This window comes from Panthera pardus, unplaced genomic scaffold (genome assembly GCF_024362965.1).
Source record: "Panthera pardus isolate Hobbes unplaced genomic scaffold, ASM2436296v1 HiC_scaffold_8, whole genome shotgun sequence".
Taxonomy (NCBI): Eukaryota; Metazoa; Chordata; class Mammalia; order Carnivora; family Felidae; genus Panthera; species Panthera pardus.
Window position 1 is genome coordinate 155,690,157 of NW_026527013.1, and position 20,027 is coordinate 155,710,183.

Below are 20,027 nucleotides of genomic sequence, written 5' to 3' on the forward strand. Positions count from 1 at the left end.
AAAAATAAGTCAGATACCATCCTGTTTCCAAGGATATCGTAGTCCATCCGTATGTGATCCATCATTCCAAACATCAACAGCCACAAATCAGCAGAATTTATTCATTCATTCAATAAAGAAAAATTTAGTGAAAAGAAACTATGTCAAAGGAACTGTGCTATTTAGTTTTTATTCAATTTTTACAACAGGAAAGAACTTTAGATACCATTTAGCCTGAACTTCCTGTTATACAGATGAAAAACCTAGGTATAGAGAGATGAAGTGACTTGCTCAATATGACACAAAGTCATGTGAAATATGGTCCCAGATACCAGCTAATTTGTAATCAAATAGGGGAAGTCTGACACTGTCTGAAATAATTATAGTAGGAGACACCTTACAATAAGTGCCATTAATGAGGTGCAAAGAAACTGTGTGGGAATTCAGAGGCACTGTCACATGGGAGGGCAGCAGCTTCTAGGGAACAATGTGAAATAGGGCTGTGGCTGAGATTTTCTCGGAGTGTTGGCTTGAGCAACTTGAAGACCTGGACTTTTTTTTTTTAGTTTATTTTTATTTATTTAGAGAGAGAGCAAGCAGTGGGGGGCGCAGAGAGAGAGAGAGAGAGAGAGAGAGAAAGAGAGAGAGAGTCCCAAGCCAACTCTACAATGTCAGCTCAGAGCCTGATAGGGAGCTCAAACTCATAGACCAGGAGATCATGACCTGAGCCAAAGTCAAGAGTCAGATGTGTAACCAACTGAGCCACGCAAGCACCCCTGTAAACCTGGATTTTAAACATAGTCCAGTGTTTTTTCACGTAATCACTCATAATCCTAGCAATCCTGATTCCTTTTTCCTTAGCACATACCACTATCTGAAATTATATTAGGCATTTATGTATTTCCTTTAATCTCTGTGAGAGCAGGAACTATGTTTGCTTTATGCTGCTATATCCCAAGCGCCTACATCAATGCTCAGCACATCATAAACACTCAGAAAACATTTACTGAGTGAATGATTATTATTTTTTTCCTTCCAGTATGACACCATTATTCAATCATTTTTGCTAATCCCATTATTTTGTGATGTTGCAGTTGCTGAGAATATGTTTAGGTACTTAGGAAAGAAAGATGTGAGTTGTAGAATTTTGCAAATTACCCTAGGAGATTTCTCTTGACTCTGACATTTTTAGATCTGGGGGCTTTATAGAAGGTGAAATGTAAACAGTGTTTTCTGTGTCAGACATGGTCCTCAAAACGGTAATTTTTTAAATGCTTAGCCGGGCCTGTATCTATTTTTTCAGCTCATTGGACGACCATTCTTGCCTCCCTACTGGAGTCTTGGGTTCCAGCTTAGTCGCAGGAACTATGGCGGCATCAATGGATTGAGGAAGGTTGTGGACCGAAATCGTGGAGCTGGGATCCCATATGTAAGTTGGAACTTATCAGTGTAAGACAGCATTTCCTATCTTTTAGTGTTTGCATCTAATTCAATTTATTAGGAACATATACAAAGAGATAGATGGAAAGTTGGATAGATAGATACATAGATAGGGACATCTACTGTCAGAAATTTGCATGCTAAATTACCTATATCATCATCAAAAGAGCTTGGTTTATGGAGTCAGATGGGTATGGTTTTGAATTTTACTTTACTTCTTCCTAGTTCTGTCAGTGTTGGGCTAGTTAATTAACATCTCTGAGTCCTGGTTTCCCCCTTTATAAAATGAGAATGTAAGGCTGACTTCGGTGGACTGATAGTGAGGATTGCCTTACACTTTATGGAAGACAGGCAGCACAGAGGATGAACTGTTGACAAAGTTAGCTGTTATTTTATAAAAGAAAGCAACATCTGGGGTGATATGGCTAATAAGAGCTGATGGCTATAAAAATGACTTAGAATAAGTATCTCATAGTGACCTTGCACACTCCTTTAAGATCTAGCAGACTCTGATATCAAAGCTCTCTTGTTCCAAAGCTCTGTTTATGATGTTCAATGTCCACCAGTAAATAGATAATTATTAAGTGTATAATATTTGACAAATTCATCCAGGAGATACATAACATTATTAGTGAGGTTATCAAAACAATTTATGTTGGGCTAGATCTTTGGAACTGTGTTGCAAGCATATATTTGACTAGGATCCAATTTGGCTAGGATATATTTGACTTTGGCCTGATCTCAGGACTTTTCAATCCCCTCTCAGGGCAGAAAGGGGAGCAGGCAGAGAGATGAATTTTTCCTGGGAGAAAACATGACCACTGTGTTGTTTTGGAGTAACTGATTATATGTTTCATTGTAATGCTCCCAAATATGCTGTCTGCAAGCATTCAATTCCAGGAGGAATCAGGCCAGGTCTCAACACGTCATTATGATTTTATAAGGTGCTTTCACAATCATGGTTAACTCTCATTTATTGGTATTTGGTACATAAGGTAATGGAGACTCACTGCACAGTTCATAACTTTTCCAAGGCCACTCCAGCTAGCTAAATGGCAGGACCAGGATTCAAAAATAGTGCTTTTGACTACGAGGGGTGTTGGTTTCAATCTGTCCCTGTACCTCTGATGGGAAAGGCTTTTCTGAGGTGTTGCTGATTCAGAAACAAATGAGCTTCTCTTCCATGGATTGGATCTTTCCCACCACGTGGTTCCCGAGGACACCTGGGTACTAGCTGACTGCCTTGTGTGAGAACAGATGTGCCACATTGGCAATAGGCCACAAGCCACATTTCCTTCAGGCCTGCAAGCCAGAGCCTTCTAATACACATGAGAAACACTTACTTAAAAGACCTTCGGATGTCTTTGAAGTTGTGGCAGGTTGGAAAAAAAGAGCAGCTGGGGTCACCTTTGACTCCTATCACCTATCACAAAAGCCCCAGTCGACCCCACCCACCCATGAATACGACCTGGGGAAATGTCACTCAACCCCTTTGCATTTCAGTCCCCTCCCTGAGAACAACACCTGCCCATCTCAGACTGATAGGCAAACCCTAAAATAATGTGTGTCTGAGAGTTTGGTCAATTAAAGCTCTGCCCTCTGTCATTGATCTTTGTGAGTTATTACTCTAGCAGTTTTATAGAACAAGATGACTGTTTTCTCCTCTTCTGATATATTCTAGCTTAATGTTTAGGCTCCACGTTTGCACAGTGTTATAACATTATGAATATACTTACCCAAACAGACATTTAAAGCACACCTGTTTTACGTCAAGCATCCAAGCTCTCGAGTTACAGAGATGAACAAGACACAGTCCCTACCATCAAGTTCCCTCCCAAGTTCCTCCCTTATAACATGCACCTGTGAGGACAGAGAGAGAGACAAAACTACAACGTAAGAGCACCTGCATCTTTCAGAAGGGGCTTATATACTTCTAGGAGGTAGCCAAGTCCCGGGAGTTTGAGGATCACTGAGAAACACAGCTTCAGTTTTAGTCAGCAAGTACCAGAGCTATGATACCTTCCGTGAGCACAGCGGTATTTTCTAACCGGCGGGTTGGATCTTTCAGGACGTCCAGTACTCTGACATAGACTACATGGAAGGGGGAAAGGATTTCACGATTGATAAAGAGGCTTTCCCTCGTCTCGAAGATTTTGCCAAAGACTTGCATGGCCAAGGAATGAAATATATAATCATTATGGTATGTTCAAACAAATCTGTTGCCTCATTTTTCCTTTCAAAGTGTAAAAGAAATTTACAAAAATAATTGCTATCATGTTTATTTATTAGCATCCTGGAATATTAAATGACTCTAACTACCAGCCCTATGAGACTGGAAGTAAGAAGAGAGTATGGATCTGGCAGGACAATGAATTTGCCATTGGACAGGTAATTTTGCAAGAAAATCACTAACTTACAGTCATCTGGGGAAGTCGGTACTTTTGTTATGAGAGTGAGTAGAAGGCAGTATCATTACTGTTTTCATGGCTTTAGAGGCTTCCTTTAATATTATTTTTAGACCAATAGATGTCATAGTAAAATAATTAAAATTCTGGGGGATTTAAAAAAATTGAAATATATTTCACATATGACATTGTGTAAATTTAAGGCGTACGACGTGTTGATCTGATACGTTTCTATATTGCAGTATGATTGTCGTTGTGAAAATACCATTTCTACCACTTCACATAATTATCATTTCTTCTTTTGTGGTGGGAAAACTAATATCTAGTCTCTAAAAAGCTAGCCCCTGAATTCCTAGACTATAGATATTGGAGGAGCAATGTATTATTAGAAGAAAATTCATGTATTCTTAAAGTCCTCCTGCGCCCCAATTTCCTTGTCTTTCCCAAGACATTCAGCTATAATAATGCAGCAATATGCTCATAGGCTAATGTGCAACCTAACGTACTTTTCTTTTCTATGAGACTTGTAGGTAGAGCCTAGCCTTCATTCCAACGTAGCAGTTTCAGGCATTGGAGTAGGCTGATTAGAAGCCTCTTTTCAGAGTACTTGAAATCAAATCATGTAGGCAACTTTTTATTCCAGTTACTTACAGGCTCAGCCCTAGATAATTGGATTATGTGAGGTTTCCTAAAACATACTTAATCTGAAAGTTTATGTGACTGCAAATTGTGTTGCTCCTGGGCAGTTTACTTTTCAAAACTCCTTTTCGGGGTTATCAATGCCCCTTACATAACTGCTCACTGAATTCCTATCGACTTTGTTTACAATACTTAATTCTACGTGTTTTCTTTTTCATTGGGTCGAACCTTCCAGGAAATAGTAGAGAAGTTCCCTTCCTTCCCCAAACCAATGCTTTGCTTGGTTTTGTTTGAAGAAAATTTCTAAAATATCAGGTAGACCAATAGTCATCTGTAAGTACAAAATCAGAGGCCATGGTCACATAAACATGATTTTTTTCATCTAAAAAGTAGGTTATCCAGACCTGTGAGTCATTTCAGTAGGACTCATATTTGAGTGGTATACAATTAGTAAGTTGCATGTAATTAGTGGGTGGAGGTTTATTATAAAGGCATTTGGTTAGAATGAAGCTTGCTGGGTCTGCTCTAGATAGAGTGTTGCTGTAGGTGACTTCTTTACCGCACTGCCTATTTCCTGAGGTCCAAAATTACCTCTGGTTATTGTTTGTGCCCTATCACCTATTCACTCTTTGGTGCCCTATCAAATAGTTCAATCCATTTAAATTGAGAATTTTAAGCTCTCATCTTGAGGTTTAAGAAGTCTCAGAATTTTATGTATGTGTTTTTTACATTATATATTGATATTTTTATAATATTTATAATATAAATATATACATATAATATATAATATTTATTCATTATATATTCATATATGATATATATTCACTATATATTAATATATAATATATATTATATATATTCATATATATAATATGTTTTCATTATATATATGAATATATATTCATTATATTGCCTGAACATCATCCTAAATCATAACCTATAAATTCGTTGAGAAAATTAATAAGAATGTAAGCACAAAAGCTTGTATCCTATCAGTTCAGGGTTTTCAATAATTTGGCTAGAAGTTCTATCTTTGTGCTATTTCTGGAAAATGTTGAAAGCTACATTGATAGGAATAGATAGGAAGAGAAGAGAGGATAAGAGATATAGGAACTGAATAAGAAGCACAAAATTCATTTCACCATTTTATTTATTTATTTGTTTTTCGGTAAGTTTTTTTTTTTTTAATTTAAAGTTGTTAACATAGAGTGCAATATTGGTTTCAGCAGAAATCAGTGATTCATCACTTACATACAGCACCCAATGCTCATCACAAGTGCCCTCTTTAAAATCATTTTGCCATTTAAAACGATTGTTTATATACCAAAATCAACATATTCTTTATAAACTTTGTTATTCCACACGGGTTTAAATGCTCTTTAATTAACACATTAAATGAATCCAATGATTCGCTCCTGAAATATTATCTAGTTAGACGTGTGAGAATTTTAAATAGTTCTTCCGTCTGGTCTGACATGATGAAATGTTACTTTTGTGTTTTCATAGAAAAAAGACATCTGATAACGTCTCAGTTCTGTGATCAGCAATTGTTCCTTCTCTTTTTACTTCTTGTGGGTTCCTTGCATCTATTTTACTATTTAGTTTTGGGGGACATTTTGATTCTGAAATGATAAGATGCATGGGGCTCCTAACGGAAGAAGCAATAGCCTGCCATCAATGTGTGAGTCACCCACCAGCCACACCAACTGTGGTGCCTTCTTTGTTCTCTAGGGATATCCCGGATTGACGGTCTTTCCTGATTTTAGCAATCCAGTTTGTATTGAGTGGTGGAGAGAGCAGATCAGTGAATTTCATAAAACTCTCGAGTTTGATGGAGTGTGGATTGTAAGTTGTTATTCCCGGATCAAACGTCTTTTGGAAATGGATGTTCCAAGATTTGAGAATGAGTTTTGACCCTGATGTGTAATAAAATAGTCTTCTTGCCTTAGTGCTTAGGGGCGCCTGGGTGGCTTAGTTGGTTACGCGTGGGACTTCGGCTCAGGTCACGATCTCATGGTTTGTGGGTTCGAGTCCCACATCAGGCTCTGTGCTGACAGTTCAGAGCCTGGAGCCTATTTTAGATTCTGTGTTTCCCTCTCTCTCTGCCCCTCCCCAGTTTGTGCTCTGTCTCTGTTTCTATAAATAAGTGAATGTCAAAAAAAAATCCTTTTACTTAATGCTGAGCTTCTATGCAGTGAAATAGACCCCTCAAAACCCTGGATTTTAATTCTGGATCTGCCACTGACTGATTATGTCTTTTGTGAGAAAGTCTTTTGCTTTCTCGTGGTCTCAGCTTTTTCCTCCATTAACTGTCTTTCAATCTAAAAATACTGGTTTATTAGAGGCTATAATTGCTATTATTTGTTGCACTGCTTCATTAAAATTTAAAGTTAATTAGAGAATGATTTAATGAATCCACTTTATTTTTAAGTGGGGATAGCAGGTGGAGATATTTCTTTGAAACTTGGGAAGTTATCTCTGTTAACAGGATTAGGCATCACCTATTTTTTAATTTTTTAATCCATTTTGAAGAAATAGATTTGATCTCAATTATATCTTCATGTCCCTCACTGAGTGGATAAAAGGGGAAATTGTAAAATAGAAACATTCCTCTATCGTAGGCTTTTTTTTAAAAACAATTTTTTTAATGTTTATTTATTTTTGAGAGAGAGAGAGAGAGAGAGAGACAAAGCATGAACAGGGGGTAGGGTAGAGGGAGAGGGAGACACAGAATCCAAAGCAGGCTCCAGGCTCTGAGCTGTCAGCACAGAGCCCGACGTGGGCCTCGAACTCACGAGCTCTGAGATCGTTACCTGATCTGAAGTCGAACACTTAACTGACTGAGCCACCCAGGTGCCCCAAGCGTTATTTTTTTTTTTTTTAACACATCACTGAAATAATACCAGCAACAATAACATTTATGGGTAAAAATCAGCCTTTGGGATGGTATTTCCTAATTAACTAATTGAACTCAAGGTATAAAAAGTAAAACGTGCCTGATACCTGAGAGTTGGAGGGCAGTTTAGGCACAGTTTAATCCAAAGGATGAAACAGAGGTCAAGAAAATTTAGGAAGATTACTCAAGACCCCTAAGTCAGTTGCTAAGAGACCCCAGACGGGCTCCTAGTTCAGGGGACATTCCCAGACAACCAACCCAACTGTAGGTAACCCTTTCCCTTGTGTGGCTTTTGTGTCTTTGCAGGAAATGGATGAAGTATCCACCTTTCACCACGGGTCCAATCGTGGGTGTGAGTCAAACCACTTGAACGTTCCTCCTTTCACTCCCAGTAAGTTGTCACAAGGCTTGTTGAAAGCAGCCTCAGCAGCACTGGTTGTGGCAGAGCTCAGTCCCACTGTCCTGGAGCACGTGGCCTGCAGCCAGGTGGGCCGCTCCTCTGCTGGAGGCCCTGCCACCACATTGGTCTCTGGCCACCTTTTCTCGCTGAAGGAACTGAACCCCAGGGCGAGTGTGTGATGAAGACATGCCTCCCCCACGGGGTTCTGTGTCTCCCAGCCCCTTTGGGGTTCTTCAGAAAACCTCAAGTCCAAACTACCTTCCATTGAAGTAAAGCTGCAATTTTGTTAATTTTTTTTCTGCTCATTAGCCATAATTGAAAGCATCAATGGTCCTAATTAGGTCTCTCTTAATTTTTTTTAATTAAAAAAATTTTTTTAATGTTTATTTATTTTTGAGAGAGAAAGAAAGAGAGAGAGAGTGAAGGAGGGACAGAGAGAGAGACACACACACAGAATCCGAAGCAGGCTCCAGGCTCTGAGCCATCAGCACAGAGCCCGAGGCAGGGATCAAACCCACAGAACCATGAGATCACGACCTGAGCCGAAGTCGGACGTGTAACCAACTGAACCACCCAAGTCTCTCTTATTTTTAAGTCTCATTTCTAGTCAAATTTTCCATTCCTGATTTTGAAATTGTGTGTGTGTGTGTGTGTGTGTGTGTAACAGCATCGAATAGATTGTGCTGTGGAAACAAGTAAGCCCCAGCATCTAAGTGGATTAACACAATAAACGTTTATTTTTTGCTCATATAATACTCCAGCATGAGATATGTGGCTGTCACTCAAGCAGTGACTCAGGGATCTAGTTACTTCCATTGAATGGTGCTCCCACCTCAGAGTCCCTTGTTTCTGGCTTCCTGGGTGAAGGAGAGAGATGGTGGAGGTAGAGGGAGTTTTATTGGCCTTGAAGTGAGGTGTGTTCAATTGGCTCACATTTCTTTGCTCAGAAAGCCAACCACATATTCTCAGTTTACCCTGGAGCAAAAGTGTGAAATACAACCTTCCTCTCCCAGGAAGAGAACACAGGCTTGGTGAACATCTGGCCAGTCTCTGCCAGTTTATTTTGGTTTGTCCACTTTCCCTGCACCCTGGACTAAGGTTTACCTGTTTCTTGAGCCCTTTCTGGTCACTGAAAGAGTGGAGAACTTTTTTGGGAGAAATCTTGTCTTCAGATCACTTAACTTCTTGCAAAATCTATTTGCTTGCCCTGTTTACTCTTTATTCGTCTCTGCTCGGTCTTTGTTCCCATTTTTTTCCCCACTGTGGATCAGTTTATTATGTTTCCCTTTTAATCTCTTAATATTCTTCTTAGCCAGAACTAAGTTGTTGTGTTGTTGTAGTTTTGTTTTGTTTTGTTCTATGAAAAAAACTGCAATGTCATCCTGTTCTGCCTGCTTCTGGCAAACACCTCACTCCCTACCTCACAGCATTGTGTCTTCCTACCTGTGACTAGCCTCTGCCCCAGAGCTGCTCTGCTTCTCACCTTTTCAGGTTTGGAGAGCACAAACTAGCATGATAAAGACTTAGATATTTACCTTTGACCTTTAGACAGTTGTGGCATCTTTTCTTTTTTTGTTTCTAATATTTATTTATTTTTGAGAGAGAGAGAGAGAGAGAGAGAGCGCGCGAGCAGGAGCACGGGAGGTGCAGAGGGACAGGGGGCCAGAGGATCCAAAACAGGCTCCACACTGGGGCTCGACCTCACAAACCGTGAGATCATGCTCTCAGCCAAAGTCAGCCCCTCAAGCGACTGAACCACCTGGGCGCCCCTGGAGTGTCTTTTCTTATCATGGAAGTGGTTGTGAGTCTCATTCCACGGGCTGAGCTGTGCCAAAAATACACATTTCATTATGTTTTGGAATTCAACTTAATTTCTGGTTCAGTTGACCTGGTGGGATTCTGTTGGGCTTGTGGGGAAAACTCAACCTCACAGTTTCCTGGTCCCACTGCTTTCTGGAATTGTACTTGATACTGCAGCCCTATGTCCACAACAGGGCTTCATGAAGGAGGGCTGCTATGTCTCAGTTACTGGTCTACCAGAGAAAAAATAAGGGAAGAACGAGATCCTAGGCTACAAAGCAGAAACTTTTGAGTATTTTAGGGAAAATACAGTCGCAATGGTGATTCTAGAGGTAGGATCTGAGTTCTCATTTGTGAAACCACCCAAACGTCATCTCTCATTTCTTCAAAAAGCCTACCCAGCATATGAGTGCCTATAATGGAAGAGTGAAAGCATTTTCCTTTCCACTGTCCCTCATGTCTGTTCCTAACACATTCAGTTCCTCTTGATCAAATATATGTAGAGAAATGTGTGTGTCTTATTTGTATTTAATCTCAGACCAACTTCCTGTGGCAATGAGCTTGTTCCTCACTTACTCCATCCAGCACCATTTTTTTGTGACCTCAGTGGGCGTGCACATTAATTTTAATGATCTATCTCAGGGGCTTAGTGTAGATCCGTGTAGGAAGCAGCATTTAGGGTAGAATTTAAAATCTGGAAAGGATTTCGTTAGGCGGAGACTGGGTAGGAAGATAGAATGAGGAGGAAGCAAACAATTGGGTGGTTCTTTTGTTAGAGCCCATTGACAAGGAAGTGCCTCGCTAATGGGTATTTCCCCACAGGAGTTCTGGACGGCTTCCTTTCTGCAAGAACCCTCTGCATGGATGCAGAATTTCATCAGGGCCTTCACTATGATGTCCACAGCTTGTATGGCTACTCCATGGCAAAAGCTACACACTTGTAAGTACTTGGTTTTCCCCCTAATTCCAGCTTGGGGGAGTTAGGAGGCAGAGGGCTTTCAGAATCTTCCAGAAGTATGTTTTTCAAATATTTTTGTGCTGATAAGGACACAGAAACTCAGATCTTATAGGCTACTAAAGAGCTCTTTTCCTATAGCCCCTTGGTTTCTGTGGGAGATTAGTTTTGATTGGCTTGTGACTAAGGGACTTCATCAGATACTAGTAGGCAGTAAGGTGTAAGGTATTTAGAACATTCATTTGGAAGCCATCCCTTGCTGAGGTCCTATTACCCAATGTTGCTGTGGTTAACACACTAAGGTTTCCTGAATTGGCAAATAAAAATATAGGACCAAGTTAAAATTGTACTGGACATACTTACCCTAAAAATTATCCATCGTTTAAATGAAATTCAAGTTGACCTGAGTGTCCCGTGTTTACCTGGCAATGCTGCATGCAATACTTCTAGCTACTCTCCCCACTGCCTGCCCCAGTCTCCCTCTCCATTCTCCTGTCTGCAAACATATGCTTATCTTTAAAGCCTCTCTTCAGATGTTCATTCTGGAAACCTGCCTGTCGGTTCTAGAAAGACTATCTCCCTTTTTTTGTGCTACCTTTATTTGTATTGCAGTAAGCTTAATGTGCAAAAATCTTATAACTTTTAGATAACCCATTTTTTCTCTCTTGCTGGACTGTAAGTTTCTTGAGGGAAAAGCCATGCCTATATCCTTAGCCTGAGGAATAGTGTGTACTAAAGATGTGTGTTGAATAGCTGCTGGTCTGAGGGAGTGAAGTCAGGAAGGGCTCCACATGGGGCCTGGTGAGAGAGGTGAGTTAGACTACACCACTTGTTTTCCTGCTCCATTGTGCCCTCCAGACTTTGAATTATGCTGGATTGTCCAGGTGAGAGAGAGTCCTTGTCCAATAAATGCCAAAGTTTTGATCTCAACAAAAGAAAAGCTTTAGGAAAAAGGACACATTTCTAGTTTTGTTATCTTCTCTTTCTGACCTCTGTCTCCCTCACTCTACCTTTCCTGGGAAATAAATTAGGTGAATAAGGCTCAGATTCCTCATCTTGGGAACGGGAGGCTGGGACTGATGTTGGCCAGAGTTTCTTTTAGTTCCAATCTATTTCAACCCGTAGACGCTTCTAAGAATGGAAAGTGGGTGGGAGAGTGGCTAAGTGACCAGGGTAAGAAAGAATGGGCAGGAAGAGGGAAAGAGAGTTGCAGATTGCTTTATGGCTGGTGTCTCCATGTAATAAAAGTTCTGTAAGATCATGATGGGCTTGGTTCATAGATTCTAATAGCTATGATTGATAGTTAAAAGGTAACTGTGATGGAGAAGGTAGTAAGTGCCTTTCTAAGTTCTCTGGGTCAGACAGAGTGACCTAAGTCCCTGGAAGTAAGTGGAACTTGGCCTTTGGATATGAGGCAGAGTGGTAGAAAAACAAATAAGATGTTTGTTCAGTGGAATCTGAGCATCAGGAAAATTTAAGTCATAGATCTGATGGCTATTTGGCTCAGCCTTCCTGGAAGTATTGTTTGGGGGCAGTGATTACTGGTCTACCCCAAGAATGAACTTCTCCTCCCTCTAAGCTGAAAGTAGAAAGATCAGATCCCCTCAGAGATCAGGACTGGATGATAAGCAGACCAAACCTGAGGGATAGAAAGGAGAGACTTGAGGATCTCTGAATAAGATTGTCCCTCTGGGCTTGAAAACAGACTTATTTAATCTGTGGTACTATGAAGGTTGGCCTGTAGATAAACCTGTAACCTCAGATAACCTTATCCCTGTTTCAGTTTTACTCTGTACAACCTGAAGGTGTTTCTTTTATGATCCATGACTGCAGCATACAATAAACCCCCTAGTCAGTGGTAATAAAGGCAAAGTACCTGCTCATCAAGAGCCAAGTAGACGTGAGGGTAAGGGTGGAAGAGTGAGTTTTCTCCTTTATGTTACCTTTATCACTTGTTAAATTGTACAAATGGAGGGCTCACTCTTCTAAACCCATCTTCTTTTTCAGAATTTTCTCCCCTCTGCCCTTGTAAGTCATTTGGCATTGATAGACTCCTCATAAGGCAGTCCTCAGGATATGAAGTGGGGAAGAATTGGTGGCTGTGACAGGGTCTGTGAGGAACTGCCCGGTGCCTGCTGACACACTTGTCTCAGACCATGTATCAAAAGCAAAGGGCTCACAGCAGTTGTGGCCAGGGTATCACTACCCCATAGTTGTAATTTTGTTTAATATGAGATCCCTAAAGGAAGGTGTGAGCTGTTTATCAGGGAAGGAGAAAGGAGGGAGAGGCATTTCAAGGAAGTGCCTATGCAAAAGAGTATTCAGAATAAAAGCTAGGAAAAGAGCCGTCATCTAACTACGTGTTCTTCCCACCCCATGCTCCCCTCCATCCTGAAGTCTTTATCTTTCTGCACTCCATCTTTTCAATTCCTTTGCTTTCTCTTCTATCTAGTCTTTTTTGATATATAATATCTTATATGTAGTATAATGCAAATAATATTTTGTATTTGGATTGCATTTAACTTTATAAAGAGTATCTTATGTCATCTTTTGAGACTCACTGATCTCATATTAATGAAGATTTCCCAACATTGAGAACTGCTAATGATAAGTTCTGAAGCTTTTGAGGAACCCAGGTGCCTGGAGCCCACGTGGTGTACAAACTATCCTCCTAGGCCAGCACAGGCTACAGAGTTTCAACATGAACTGGTGTTATACTAAACAGGATGATATATGTATGGGCAGCAAAGCATGGAAACAAGGGCCATTGGAAAATCTCTGTCTGGAGGGAGAAGACGGAGCCAAAGACCCAAGGCACGGTTCCAGTGTCTTGTCGACCAGAAGGGTCAGAGGCACAACCAGATCCAACAAGATGAAGAAAGCATAATCAAGAGGACAGGAGTCTAGAGACATTTCTTAGGGCGGGGGGCGGGGGGCGGGGGCTGGACTATAGAGGTTTGTGCTGTCTTACATGAAGTCTAAAACCTTATTCAGAAGTGGGAAAGAAGCTCTTAATGCTAAACTAGTTTGCTCACCTAGCTTATGATGCCCTGATGCTTTTTCTGTTTGGTTGGAAAGTCCATTGCTGCCCTTGGATATAGGTGAGTCCTAGACATTCACAGCTCACTTCACATTCAATTGATTATGTTCCTTTTCAGGGCCATGGAGGGTATTCCCTTGAACAAAAGTAGCTTCATCTTATCCCGTTCTACTTTTGCTGGGTCTGGCAAGTTTGCTGCTCACTGGTTGGGAGACAATGCAGCCACATGGGATGATCTCCGATGGTCCATCCCTAGTATCCTTGAGTTCAACCTATTTGGTATCCCCATGGTGAGTTTTCCTCTTAACCAAGGAAACTTAACTTTTTCTCCTTTGGCATTCTTTCCATTACTAGTCTTTGAGGTGTCTGAAAACCAAGAAGCATATATGTCTCTGTGTGGTATGTATTAGAAAATTCATTTTTAGGAAGGAAAAAAAAAGAGGTTAGAGTGGGAGAGAGACAAAGCATAAGAGACTCTTAAAAACTGAGAACAAACTGAGGGTTGATGGGGGGTGGAGGGAGGGGAGGGTAGGTGATGGGTATTGAAGAGGGCATCTTTTGGGATGAGCACTGGGTGTCGTATGGAAACCAATTTGACAATAAATTTCATACATTAAAAAAAAAGAAAATTCACTTTTATATGTGGCATGAACTGTATTTTGAAGATGAATGGTAAAACTTTATCAGTGGGTAGTCATCCATGGAATCTCTGAAGTTAGGATAGAGACGCCATGAGTAAAATATATTAACATCACAGAAAATGTCCATCAGCAAAGCATCAGTGAATAGCAAAGGATGAAATTGGGAGCTGAATATTGAGGATGAGCCCTTGATATACCACCAATCAGTCTTCCTCTTGTCAGCTGATTCACGATGCCCATTTGCTGCTTTCTTCCATTTGTCTGGGGGCTGGCCCTGAAAGCCTGGAGAACCCCTTTAAACATGGAATGGTGGAAATAAAAAAGAGTTTGTCCCCTTACTACATAGGTGTACAATCACTGCTGTCTCCTCTCTCACTGACCACTGTACTTGTATGTGTGCTAAATCTCCAGGTAGGTGCCAACATCTGTGGTTATACAAAAAATGTCACAGAGGAGCTCTGCAGAAGGTGGATGCAGCTTGGAGCCTTTTATCCACTATCAAGGAATCATAATGGGCCTGAGTTCGTGGTAAGGTCTCCAAGTGAAGGGATGGAAACTTCTTGGATTGTCTAATCTAGTTGTTCTCAAAGAGGATTGCAGAAAATCCTATAGGTTGGCCCTAAGTGCAGAAGGAGAATAGATAAATTTGGGGTCATAGGCCCAAAGAGCAGAATATTGGGATAAGGGTGTATGGGAAGGAATATATACATATTGAGTGATTTTGTTGTGATTTATATTGATTTTTCTTTTACCCACCAACAAAGGTGAGAAGAGGTGTTAGAGTTTCTGTGGTGCTATTACCTCTGTCACTACCTTTTATAAGATGGGACCATTGGAGTCCACTGGTACTATGAAGTACTATGAGGAACCTCAAGGTATAAAATAAATTAGATCAGCTCTGAAGGGAGCAGGACCCTCTATAACCCTTTTATCTTCATGGTTACCTCCATGGGCTTCTTTATCACCCTTGTGGCTGCCATAGACTGGGATCATAAGACACCTGTCCAATTTAAACTCTGCCACATGTTTGCAGTTTACATTGGTAAAACCATTAATCTTTGATACTGTTTTTTCATCTATGATGAAGAAGCAGGACCAAGATCCTTGTAGTTTGGGGAACCCTTTGCTATCTTCCAAGGTGGAGACCATAGCTACTTTTATCTGAGAAAGCTTCTTATCATAAGGGAACAAACTTTCAAAACACAATGGAAGTATCTAATATTTGCTTCCTTCTCTCCTAGGATCAGGATCCCGTTGCCTTTGGCAGCCACTCTCTGCTGGTGAATTCCTCCAAACATTATCTGAACATCCGCTACACTCTACTCCCCTATCTCTACACCCTTTTCTACCGAGCTCACACCCGGGGAGACACCGTGGCAAGGCCCCTTGTCCATGAGTGAGTTTCCTGACCCACCAAGAGTCCCTCTCAGATCCTGATCTCACCTGGTTAGTCAGGATCTTGTTGCCATCTAGTGTGCTGTTGTTCTGTATTGTAGGTTTCATCTGCCTTCTCTGTTTTCTAGGTTCTACCAGGACCCAGCTACATGGGAGGTGCACGAGCAGTTCTTATGGGGGCCTGGACTTCTCATCACACCTGTTTTATATGAGGTATCTTTATAATCTGAACAATAGTGTGGAATATCACACTTGTCCTCATGGCTCTCTGGCTGGATAAGCTCAGTCCTGAGTGTCTATAGCTGTGTTTAAATATCAATACAAATATGAATGAGAGAAAAATTATGAAAGTTTGGAAATTAGAAAAATAGTAATTCTTGGTCCACTGCGTCACCAAGCAAAACAATTTCCATTTTGTAAAATTACATTAAAACTTGTTTTCTTAAGCCTATGGCCATGCATTGACAGGGGCTTTAAATGCCATGGGAGTTTCAGCTGGCCATCTGTCTGTACTTCCCTTTGACCAAAGGATGTGTGCTCTTGGGGTTGGATCGGGAAAAGAGAAGAGGCGAGAGAGAGAAACAGGGAGGGAGAGAGGTCTGGACAAGGGGAGGGTGTTACCCTGGAGACCATATATATGAAGGACCACACATACCCTTCCTAAATATGAGTGGGGAAGTGTGGGGGAGGAATCAGGATTATGCTGGCCATTTTATAAACATGAAAGATCACCACTGTATTCATGTCAAAGACCCGTCTCTGGGCAGATGCTGGGCAGCGGGCAGTCCTACTGGAAGGTTCTCCTAGAGGTTTGGCTGTTTCAGTCTCCTCCCACCCATCAGACTACACAAGTAGCTCAGTGAAAGAACTTTCTATGCTTCTCTTGGGAAGTTCCAGTACCTTGAAGCAAAACTTATTTATTTATTTTTAATATGAAATTTATTGTCAAATTGGTTTCCATACAACATCCAGTGCTCATCCCAACAGGTGCCCTCCTCAATGCCCATCACCCACATTCCCCTCCCTCCCACCCCCCGTCAACCCTCAGTTTATTCTCAGTTTTTAAGGGTCTCTTATGGTTTGCCTCCCTCCCTCTCTAACTTTTTTTTTTCCTTTCCCTCCCCCATGGTCTTCTGTTCAGTTTCTCAGGATCCACATTTTAATTTCTGGGCACAACTCTGCTCTCAGTAAACTGCCCAACTTTCTAAGTATCTGTATTTGCACTTGTAGAATGGAATGATCCCAACCGTCTCTCAAGATGGTACAAACATATGAGGCGTTGTGTACTGTAAGGGGTGTGCTGATGTTGCTCATTGTTGGGGTTTCCCTAGGGTGTGGACAAAGTGAAGGCATACATACCGGATGCCGTGTGGTACGACTATGAGACAGTAAGTAAGGCAGCCCCGCTTGGGTCAGAGACCAGCCTCTAGCAGAGGGCATTTCTAAGGCAACGGTCCTGGGAGCTTGGGGGGAGGATAATGGTGCAATGCTTTAACTTCAGTTGATAGAGAGTACTTCTCTGTGAAGAAGGTCTTTCTAGACATACTATGAAATGTGCATAACTGGGGTAGGTTTATAGGAATTTTCATTTTATGAACCTGGTTACTCTGCAGCTGTGAGAACTAGTAATTGGCTGGAGGCTGTGATACCCTAGTGAATGAAAGCCCAGTTGTGGAATCACCACATGGTACAATATAAAGAAATAGGGCAGATTGGAGTCTCAGATCTGCTATCTACTTTAATTATGCCTTGGGCAATCCTTTGCTTTTGGGGGTCTCTGCTTTCCTTTTTTTTGTTTCAAATTTTTATTTAAATTCCAATTAGTTAATATATAGTGTAATATTGTTTGGGGAGTAGAATTTAGTGATTCATCACTTACGTATAACACTCAGTGCTCATCCCAACGAGTGCCCTACTCAATGCCCATCACCCAGTCAGCCCATCCCGCCATCCAACACCCCTCCAGCAACCCTCAGTTTGTTCTCTGTGGTTAAGAGTCTGTTTTATGGTTTGCCTGTCTCTTCTCACCCCCCATATGTTCATCTGTTTCGTTTCTTAAATTCCACATATGAGTGAAATCGTATAGTATTTGTCTTTCTCTGACTGATTCATTGCAAATGAGGTGACTGAACTAAATGATCTCCACAGTACCTCCTAGTCCAACAGTCCATTACATGCTCTGTCCTCATTCCGTTGGCTAGGGAGTAGCTATCCAGTGGAGGAAACAACTGGTAGAGATGCAGCTACCACCCGATAGGATTGGACTTCACCTCCGTGGGGGCTTCATATTTCCCACCCAGCAGCCCAACACAACCACTGAGGCCAGGTAAGCTCCTCCCTCATTCTTCTACGGTGTGACTGCTCTGACGCTCCAAGGGGAGTGTGTTATGGGGCAGGCAAATGGACACTAAATGTGGACAGATCATGGGAAAACATCTCCAGTCAGTAATCCACCTCCCCTCCTTTCAAGGTCAGCCCTGAAGTGGCACCTTCGTGTTCATTTAGTGGGTAAGGTAGCCTCAGCTCCTCCATGTTTCTAGAGCCTTTCACTTGGGGACTGAATCGGATTTTAAGAACAGTCAAAACAGTCATTCATGAGGATTTCCCTATGGCCAGCAACTGTCTTCAAGTAGTTTCCCTTAGGCATGAGAGAATGCAAGGTAAATAGGAGGTAAGAGTTATCACATGGAAGTCAACATAGCTTCCAGGGTCAAGAGTCAGAAAGTTCAGGTTCAGGCTCCAGCTCTATTACACATTAGATGTATTGCCATGGACAACCTACTTTCTGTGTTGCTGCCTATCACTAGTCAACTGGGGATGACAATGGTTTGAGTTTTTAGTGTTATCATGCAGGTTAAATGAAAATATAGTAGACGTGGTTTATTGTCCATAGGGCACTTAGAAGAATGCTTGACACATGGCAAGCACCCAGTAAGTGCTGATTATTAGTAGTATTGCAAGCCCAGTCTTTGGCAGGAACGGCCTCCTTCTACCATTGTTATGCTCATTCACTACCAGCCTCTGTTGTCTACCCACACCCAACTTCTGTGTTTCCATACAGTGTCAATATCTACTCCATTTCTGGGATAGACTCTGAGTTCATCTGTCCCTAAGGCATAAAAGGGGTTGGTTGAACATAGTTCTATGTCTTCTTCATTCTCTGAAAATTGAGGGTTGCTCTTTCACAGTCGGAAGAATCCCCTGGGACTCATTGTTGCCTTGGACTATAAGAGAGAAGCGAAGGGAGAGCTGTACTGGGATAATGGTGAATTCAAAGGTAGGCTTCCCTCTGGTGCCCTCCCTGGGCTTCTCATGGAAAGTAGTCATTGTAGGCTGTCCAGAATGGCACTAACCCTGTTATCATCAGTGCTTGCTTCTGCAGCTTGGAACCAATTTATTCTGAAAGTTCAGTTAGCCAAGCACAATGCATTAAAATAGACTTCAGATGAGCAACTTGTATGTTATTGACTCTACCAAAGTGACACACATTATTTGGTTTAGTTTAATTACTCTCTTCTCTGGGTATCATTACCAATACGAAATAATACGTTTTGTAAATAGATTTGTAAAATATTGCTTTGATTACTATCAAGGTGGAGTATCTAATTTGTGTAGTGTGATTTTCCACTGTAAGATTTCCATAGAGGTAACCGACAAAAGCTTATGTGTGGCCTGTGATTATATAAAAGCCGTGCCCTGCATACGATTAGCATTTCTTAATATTCATTGGCTATTTATCATTGCACTGTATATAGAGGATATAAAGATGGATGAGCTGTAGACATTGCCCCTGAGGAACTCCTGGTCCAGCAGGATAGATACAGTGTGCATGCGGATGACTATAAGTGGAGGTCACCATGTTTGAAATGCCAGCAAAATGGCACGACAAAGTACCATGGGAGCTCAGAGGGGGATGCAATTAGTGCTGGTAGAAGCGGTCCAAGAAACTTGGAGGCTTGAGAAAAATGGGCAGAACTTGGGGAAGCAGAGGTATTCCAGATGAAGAGGAAAGCATGACTGCACAGCTCCTCTGCTTCCTATAATAACAGGTACCCTTCTGTCTTTCTCTTTTAGATGAAAAGTATATTCTGTATGATTTTTCTGTCGCCTCTGTAAGTACTGTTATTGAGGAGCACACAGTGTGCATCCTTTTCTGTGATTGCTTCTTGAGTTTTTGGTTTGCTGTGATGCTTGGCGATGTGGAACAGAGACAGGGCTTGTAACAATCCCAGAAAAAATTAGAGTTAAAATGATAGTTTTTAATCTATGTTAGATATATAAATAAGTTTATCAAATATCAGTATGACTTCAGTGAAGAACTTGGATTTTTCTGGAAAAAAAATTGTTACCTCTGAGTCTGATAGGATGAGTCCTAGCTTCGGGGATGTGTCCTTGGTGGGGTGCAAGCATGTGTGGGATGTGGATAGGGGCACGGGG

At 41.3% G+C, this 20,027-nt stretch overlaps 1 protein-coding gene across 2 annotated transcripts in view; it reads left to right on the forward strand.

Moving 5' to 3' along the window:
• The window catches only part of LOC109269136 (probable maltase-glucoamylase 2), an 86,647-nt gene that overhangs the window by 22,119 nt on the left and 44,501 nt on the right, over positions 1–20,027 (forward strand). For both annotated transcript variants that reach the window (XR_008420158.1, XM_053896769.1), the window contains exons 10-23: positions 1,283–1,408; positions 3,488–3,619; positions 3,709–3,807; positions 6,195–6,308; positions 7,666–7,750; positions 10,382–10,499; positions 13,673–13,844; positions 14,607–14,723; positions 15,437–15,591; positions 15,719–15,803; positions 16,922–16,978; positions 17,792–17,916; positions 18,779–18,867; positions 19,665–19,702. Coding sequence is in view for 1 of the 2 variants with exons in the window: in XM_053896769.1 (XP_053752744.1) it covers positions 1,283–1,408; positions 3,488–3,619; positions 3,709–3,807; positions 6,195–6,308; positions 7,666–7,750; positions 10,382–10,499; positions 13,673–13,844; positions 14,607–14,723; positions 15,437–15,591; positions 15,719–15,803; positions 16,922–16,978; positions 17,792–17,916; positions 18,779–18,867; positions 19,665–19,702 (1,512 nt within the window). In the remaining variant the exon portion in view is untranslated. The remainder of the gene's footprint in view (positions 1–1,282; positions 1,409–3,487; positions 3,620–3,708; positions 3,808–6,194; positions 6,309–7,665; positions 7,751–10,381; positions 10,500–13,672; positions 13,845–14,606; positions 14,724–15,436; positions 15,592–15,718; positions 15,804–16,921; positions 16,979–17,791; positions 17,917–18,778; positions 18,868–19,664; positions 19,703–20,027) is intronic.